Here is an 8,886-nt window from a genome sequence, read left to right as displayed (position 1 = left end):
TTTCCTATCAGTATGGCAATTTTTACTCAACTTGGAACACCCGTTTTGTAATATATGTGGCTATACAGAATAGTCAATAATAACATATAGCAAATGATGGCTTCAACTAGCAAAAATAGAATAATATCACCAATAAAAACATCACTGAGGCGGGACTTCCATACATATTCTGGCCAGTATAGGGTGTTTTATAACGTACGCGTCATCATATTTTGTGCGCCTTGACGAGCCTTTCGCATTCCAACGTCCTGACGTTTTAGACGTTACAGAATAAACAGGATTTGCTGTTCAACGAATGTAGTTCCAAAAGTGTCCTGTGACACATCAAATACTTTGAATTCCATGTGCACAGTCAGCAATCGAAGCAGCCACTCGGTGAGCGCATTAAGAGGATCGGGATAGAGTAGGGTCCTGTTACATTCTATAATTAGGGGAGCGCCCGGCGGTGACGCAAGATGGCTAAAGTGGGATATTCTGACTGACTGCAAGAATTAGGCTCAGAGCTGTGGATACATGCTTCACGTCATTTACGTTGACTGTGATGCCCGTGAGTATTTTTAACTGCCATTCTCATCCTGTGTTGTATTACCGGGGTGGGTGCAAGTTTAAAATGCAGCTCTACAGCAGTGCGTTGACACATTTCCCTGGATGTGCTTGTAAAGTTTCGATTCCTATAGCAACTGTTCTTGATAACGTGCCTGTTGCTGGTACTTCTGCTACTGATATTGCTATTAGTATTACCAAGAGTGGCACAGAAGACTGCGAGGATCCAGTTAAAAACACCGCGTCTGTTGCAAACATGCCTGCTTTTTCTTGTTATGAAGCTGTTACTGGCTCAGCGAACAAGCCAATCTGCTATACCTCTACTGCACAGATCACGATTACCACCAGGCCCATTGGAGTGGAAACGTTTGTGCCTGTACAGATTATAAAGGACTCAAGATGTAGCACTGAACCCACGTCGAGAAACTATTTCCGAAGCCCCCCGAGCGCCGTTGTCCTGGAAAGGGAGAACTATACACCAGAAACCGGGTGGCTGGATGATGTTATTGAGAACATGAAGAACAACGTGGACGTGTTTGAGCAATATCAAAAGGTGATAGAAAACAACATGATCAACACTGACAGGATGCCATATTATGTCAAAGTTTGTGAACCAAAGGATACTGGTTTGGAAAAAGAATCTGGCTTTAAGCCTAACAGTACTACTGAAGCGCAAAATGATGCGGAGGCAGAGCCCATACTTTTAAAAGATAGGGGACGGCAAGTTTTGGATCCAGCACAAAGTAGACACCAAAGTTATCAAGATAGTTATGAAGACAACAAGAATATTGACTCCGAAGCGCCTGAAGTTAATATCGCACATTTAGCAAAGCTTGCTCCTGTCGCTGAAAATAAAACTGACAAAAATGAGAAAATCGTACATTATTTTGCTGAAGTGGAAAAACAAAACAAATACCTCCACGAAAGGCAGAAGTACAGGTTTCACATCATCCCAGATGGTAACTGCTTGTACAGGGCTGTCAGTAAAGCCGTGTATGGGGAGCAGTCCATGCACAAAGATTTGAGGGAACAAACCCTCCACCACATAGCGGACCACCTGGATGATTTTAACCCGATTATTGAAGGCGATGTCGGTGAATTTTTGATTAACGCTGCCCAGGATGGAGCGTGGGCCGGCTATCCAGAGCTGTTAGCAATGAGCCAGATGTTGAACGTTAACATTCATCTCACTACCGGGGGCAGCTTGGAAAGCCCCACCGTATCCACGATGGTGCATTACCTGGGCGACGAGAAGCCCTCCAAGCTGAGCATTTGGTTAAGCTGGCTCAGTAATGGACACTATGATACGGTGTCCGATCGACCCTTGCCCAACCCCGAGTATGAGAACTGGTGCAGACAGACCCAGGTGCAAAGGAACAGGGACGAAGAACTGGCAAAGTCGATGGCTGCTTCTCTTTCCAAAATGTACATCGAACAGAACGGCAGTGCCTGAGGAAAAGAAAATGATTTTAATCAGAATATGTACAACTGTAACCCTATTGCAATTTATTTTACTGTATCTGGTTCTATAAATTTTGCCTTAACTTATTATTCGTTTTTCTAACTGAATGTTTTCCAAAGCAAAGCTGCTGAAGGTTGCGGTGCCGCCTGCAGTATAATATTATTGGGACTTTCTTTACTTCCATTTTTTAAAGTGCTTTTTAAATATATACAGAATACTCAACTTGGTTATTCCGAGAGTTGTACATTGGAGGTATTCTTAAAACTGATTCCTTTTTTAATGTTTGTGTCAGAGAGAAAGAGTGTGCTTGATTTGTAATGCCTCTTCACTTGTCTTACGTCTCTCATGGTGTGGAAATGAATTTCAGTTATACAGGTACTGAATAGGTCTTTTCTGTACCGCACTGTGTAACTCACAATTGCGTTTTAAAATGGACTGTAGTAAAATTATTAGTGGCTTACTGCAGTGCATACTAGTATATTATAGGAAAGGGGGGGGGGGGGGCTTGACTATTGCATAATATTGCAGTTTACTTAGTTGCCTTTGTCGGTTTGCTGGGTCGAACATTTACAATTCAATAATAGTTTGAATGTGGAGCTTGTTTTGTATGATGGAATGGTATTGTTAAAATAGTGTCTATTCTATTGGAAATCATTGTGGCAGATTGCATCATTTTCAAAGTGGTTTGCTGGGTCGAACTGAAAATACTGTGTTTATATCATTATAATATCACTTGGATGGAATGAATACATTTGATTGAAATTTTCAGTGAACTGTGTTTTTTTATATACAATTTTCATATTTTTTAGTTTTGTCTAAAAAAAAAAAAAAGAAAAAAATTGAGGTGTTTGTATGCATACAAAATAACGTTTATGATGCATAGCCAATAATGTATTAGTAGTAGTAGTATTGATAAAGCAGCTCATTGGCACATTTAAAGGCAGATCGATGTGTAAACTTGGGTTAGGAGTTAGTGAATTGTGTCAAGTACAGTATTGCTGAGACTTTGAGAGCTATTTTGAAAACTTGGCCAAATGATTTTAAGTAAGTCTTTTAGTATTGAGTCTGAATCTTCTTTGCTTTTATATTTTAACTCATGTGTACACTTTGTTTTGTTCAATTAAATGTGATTGGTTTAGTTTTCATGCTCCAGCTTAGCTTTTTTAGTTCCAGAGCTAAAATAGATTTACTCAACACAATTTACCAAGTTATGAAAATAACTGAAGATTACAGCCTTTTTATGGCTATACAGTACAAAGTACACAATGTTTCATCCGGTGTTGGTTGTCAGAATTCCTGGCTAACCTCCTGCATTTTATGATTAATGTGTCACAATGATAAACTGCATTTGTACTGTTTCTTGTTTCAGGCAATTGGCATTGATGAAAAACACATCATGGGAAATATATGCCTTTAAAAAAAAAAGGTTACAAAAAAAAAAAACACAGCGTTTGTGTTTATAATAGTGTCCTCCATTAACATGAGAAAGAAAGAAAATGACAAATCCCTAGGGGAAAAAATAAATACATTTATATTTTCTAAATATACATTTTGTGATGTGAACCAAGATTATAATTTTTTAGACATTCGCAAATGTTTTTTTTTTTAAATTTTATTATTATGGTAAATACAAAAAACAAAAAAACATGAGTCTCTATAGCTTTTTCTTTCAAATGAATAGTCTTTGTTATCCATAAACTAGGCATACATTAAGGGAAAGAAAATATTCCAGCCTGTTTTTCCAAATAAAGTGTGTCACGGGTTTCCTGTATTTGTAGTTCCTGTAGCTCTTCTGTGCTGTTCTCTAAAGTTAATCCGAATGATCTTCCTTTGGAAAAGCACCAAATGAAAAGGCAGTTGGGATCATACAGCTGTAAGCTTCTGTGCATTACATGAGAGGTGGACTGTTCAGTTGGTTGACAAATTCCAAGGCAGCATACAGCCAGAGGGAAGCGGTTCTACACAAGTATGTTTAAGAAAGAAGACAATGATGCGGATACCAGCTAGTTCTGTTCTGCAGTATGTTTTTTATATTAAACATTACCTTACAAAACTAATCTTTCATTTATCATATATAAAGGATTCACTGTTGCTACAAGTAGAATACTATATAGACAACTGCTTGTTTATATCGCTGCAGTGAATTGCTGAAGGGCCCATATACAGTAAACTATAGAACAGGTACAATTTGATGTCAGCATGGACTAACCTAATTGTTACAATCTTAACAATGGGTTTAATTTAGGACAAAACCGCTTGTGTTTAAGGGCTCAGTGTTTGCATTAAATATCACACAAAGCACAGACAATTTTCACAAACTGTTTTCCTTAATCTAATCTTAATCTTTGTGTGTGTGTGTGTACATACCATGAAGATTAGTACAGCCTATTATCATCTTCCTAGTAATGTCAATTGTGGCTTGAGATTTACTAAAGTTATAGTTATTTTGCCATTAACAAGCCATGTCTGAGTGAACCCAAAGGCATCATTTAAAGGACCCCCACTATATGCAAACAATAGACCATCTGCAGCCAAGAACAATGTCGCACATTGTATGAGGGAGTATTGTGCCTCATATTCAAACACTCTTTTACCAGCATTTACAGTGGACAGGCAACTTACAAAAATATGTTCTTCTTTTTCTAAATACCAGTTTCCATCATATAATCAAGTAGTTATCTATACAGCCACAGAGGTTGGAGGTACTGATACCAGGACTAATTTAGACTTGCTTGTAAAGGAGTGTGGAGTCTCAAGGAGTCTTCAAGTTGGGGCAGAGATGCAGGAGCAAACAGCTATCGGTTTTGAACCCATTTTAAGCCACCGATTGTGATATTAGTTACATGGAAGGCACTAGCTGTCATGGCTACATAACCATAAGAGGAACATAACAAACGTTGACTCAAGATTTAGACATGATCAAAACTGTGACAGCCTGTACTCAAATGTCATGAGCAACATTTCTTGTTAGCTTTAAGAAACTAAATGTCATTTAGGATATATTATATAATCTCTCAATTTGCACAATTTGGTTTAATTGTATTTGTAACACTACATTTGTGCAGCAACATGACCTTCACTACCCACACTCCCAGAATCATTTGCTGCATTCTGTTTAAGTGTGTCCATCTAGTGGTAATTGTGAATACTGCAGTTAAAGCTCTAGTATAAGTGGTCTATAATTAGTGGAATCAAAAAAAATCTGGTCTATAAATAGTGGAATCAAAAAAAGGGGAGAGCTAGATATATGACAGAGCAAAAAATATGTATTGATCAAATATATTAGAACACCTCAAGATTTGTGATTTATATGCTTTATATACCTACCTGCATGAAAACCTCGGGAAGTGAGAATTTTAATAGGCACTCATATGTGAAACTGTTAGACCACTCTGTGGTTCATATTTTCAGTTCCAGTGGTTTGACTTCATATGCACAACAAATCAAAGCTACAGAAGCAGTGCATTGTTCTAATACACTTCCACACTGCTGCATATGCATCTAACCAGCAAACCCTGCAACCCTAACCATTAACTATACAGTATAGTAATTCAATACAAACAGCACAGTGTGCAATTTGCAAACTATCTTCATCCAATTCATTTATACATGTGTATCTTAATTGGTTAAACTATTGCAGGCATGGGAACACATGTAAACTCAATGTAAAATATGTTATACTTTCTGATGGTTTCTCACAAAGCATATTTAAAGTTTAGCGTCTGTTTTTTAACATCAAAAAAATAAAACAAAACAAAACAAAAAAATCCTCTGAGAATGTCGCACGAGAGTTTCCAGAGTGACAGCAAAGTGGTAGCAGACGTTCACACGTGACGCTTTGTATACAGGGCCCAGAGAATCAGATTAGCATTTTCATGGGGCCACCTAGTGGTCAAAACCAGAAATGCAGTGAAACAAAAGTTGTAAAAGAAATTACATTGAGCAGCATTGTGTGCCTCATGTATCCAACATAATATTATTTTGTTAAATATTTGCGATACAAATATCCTTTGTTTAGTATTTATTTTGTTGATTAGTTTATTTCATTTAGCAAGCTATGTATTTTTATTGTTGTGCAGCTATTGTTTTATAATCACACAACAGGTTAGTTCTACACCATCATAGCTTTTACTCTTCAGAAATGAGGTCAGCAATCTGTCTGACTGCTGCTGTTTCTCAGCACAAACGTGCAAACGGATCTGAAGCCAAAAAAAACCCCATTAACATTACAAATGGTGACCTTATGACTGAAATAAATCATTGGGTTACATTTTACTGCCTTTATTGAGGAAATCCACCCATGGTCAGTATGTTATTCTTTCCACATCCTTAATAACTAAAAGTGGCCTGTAAGATCTATTACAGGTGACAGGATATAGATTCATTCCCTGTGAAACTGAGTCTTTTCTGCTTTTCTGAGTTTGACTTCTTGCCACATTGAAATATACTACTGTATAACCTACACACATTTTAGCGTAATAATTTTTTTAAAGACCACTGTAATATTACTACTTTATTCATTATATTCAGACATTTTAAGAACACTCTGGACCCAGTTCTACAAAGGCAAAGACACTTTTAAAGATAGAAATAATAATAATAAATAATAATAATAATAATAATAATAATAATAATAATAATAATAATAACTGCTCCTTGTTATACTCGACTACTAAATTGCTTCTTTCTTGTTTGATACAGTGATTGTTTTATTCCTCCCTGAAGTGATGCCTTGTCACTTATTCAAAATAGGCTGCTATAGATTTTAACTCAATGCTGACCTGATTAGGAACTGATTAGAAATCAGAAAGACTGGACAAATCTTCTGCATTTCACAGACACCCCAGATCCATTCAGTGCTGTAGTCTACCAAATACTGTATATAGATACATATATTCTGCTGCATTTCTGCAGATACTAGCACTGAGAGTATATTACAGGATTATTAGCATACCATTTCTACCAGGGAAAGTATTTATCAAGCAAATTGTGTTAGCGTTGACACTGCGAAGAGATGAACAAGCTATTATAGCTGCAGCTCAGTGCACACAATGCAATTGCTAACAATTTATTTCAATATCACATGAACTAGATTAGCAGAGCATATGACCTGTTCTGTCTATGCCAAAAACACAGCAGGACAACTGTAATAGGACCATGCATGGGGAAGCCAATTAACCCCATGGGATCAGAGAACAGCGCACAAGATTACAAAGAGGAAGCAGCTTTCCCATTCAAAAATGATACCAAAATCTGTTGTGACATGTATTGAAGCAAATTTGCTACCATGCTGTGATAAACACAGGCATCTTTATGCAAAAATAATTCAGGAAAAAAGCGTATTAAAGCATATGACACATAAACTTAATTGTCAGGTTTATGTTGCATATGGGTAGTTTATTTGAAATGAAGTGTTGTAAATATATATATATACACACACACCCACACCCACACCCACACCCACACACACCCACACACACACACACATATTATATATATATATATATATATATATATATATATATATATATATATATATATATAAAGCACTATCCAAAATGTTTGTCTGCTTGAATAAGTTTTTCCTTATATTTTGATTGACAATTTTGAAATTATGGATGAATAACCAAAATAAAGAAGTCTGCCTATTGATTAAGTTTTAAACAGACTTGCTTTATATGCCAGCGTGGAAGGGCTGTGTTGAAAGCTTGTCCCCTCTTCTGTAATCCCCATTGTTCTTTTGCCACAATTCCCCCCTGGGTAGGCAATGGGTGCTATCCCAAGACTACCACCAAACATGGAAGAGCGGCATTGCAGGAGGTTTCCGGCTCGGCCACTGACTCATTGTTTGACCATGAGCAAGTCACTTAACCTCCTTGTGCTCCATCTTTTGGGTGAGACGTTGTTGTAAGTGACTCTGCAACTGATGCATTGTTCACAAACCCTAGTCTCAGAGCTTTGTGATGGTGGTCCACTATAAAAATAAAAAAAAAAAAAAATATATATATATATATATATATATATATATATATATATATATATATATTACTATATATATATATACGATTGCTAAGTGTGAATATCACACTTATAAGGCTTAATTATTATTAGTAGTAGTACTAATTTATACGGGTGAGTCACAGAATGATTATTATTATTATTATTATATTATTATTATTATTATTATTATTATATAATATATTATTAAACTGCACAGGAGAACCAGTTAAGTAGATATTTGAAATAGTGGCTATATTCTCAGTCAGTACACAACATTATTTTATGATTGAGTTGGTCAAGTTCAACCTACGATATCGTACAAAAAAAATGAAAGCTTGCAAAGCGGCTACTGATGTGCTGTCAAAAGCTAGGGTTGTATTAGCTGAATGTGTTAATGACCATGACATTGACCTCTGACCTAATAAGATGGCCATGTGGCTAACCACATCATTTTAATAGTCCCTGCTCTGTGGATGATAAATAAGGATGATTACAGTCTCCAGTGCTACCATCCAGCACTTCAGAACTAACACACCACAAACAATGTAAGGGTATTTAGTAAACCCAATAAATGCCGGTCTTTCTTATAAATTTGTAAATGTAGTGCTCATAACTGGTGAGGACGGATGATAGCACTGACTACAGTCAGTCACGGTGCAGTGGCCACTAAAGTGCTTTGAACTGCAGCTTACCTCAGGCCTGAACCTCTGCATCCAGTCCTTGCGGAGTGTAATGAAGAGCTGCATTGCGTTCTGGGATGGGAGGAGAACCTCCCATCAGGGCTCCAGAGTGAACCCAGCCCTTATACTACCTGATACTTTAAATCAAGGTGGCTATCTTTGCATGTGTTTTTTGGGGGGTATATTTTGTGCTGCTTTACT

The 8,886-nt window shown here is 36.9% G+C and overlaps 1 protein-coding gene across 1 annotated transcript; it reads left to right on the top strand.

Moving 5' to 3' along the window:
• Positions 1-533: 533 nt before the first annotated feature.
• LOC121312418 (OTU domain-containing protein 1-like) lies at positions 534-3,240 on the top strand. Its single transcript, XM_041244237.1, has one exon. The coding sequence runs from the start codon at positions 542-544 to the stop codon at positions 1,994-1,996; it is 1,455 nt and encodes a 484-aa protein (XP_041100171.1). The 5' UTR covers positions 534-541; the 3' UTR covers positions 1,997-3,240.
• Positions 3,241-8,886: the final 5,646 nt, after the last annotated feature.

The sequence above is a fragment of the Polyodon spathula genome, chromosome 3 (assembly GCF_017654505.1).
Source record: "Polyodon spathula isolate WHYD16114869_AA chromosome 3, ASM1765450v1, whole genome shotgun sequence".
Classification (NCBI taxonomy): domain Eukaryota; kingdom Metazoa; phylum Chordata; class Actinopteri; order Acipenseriformes; family Polyodontidae; genus Polyodon; species Polyodon spathula.
This window is presented reverse-complemented; position numbering and strand designations above follow the sequence as displayed.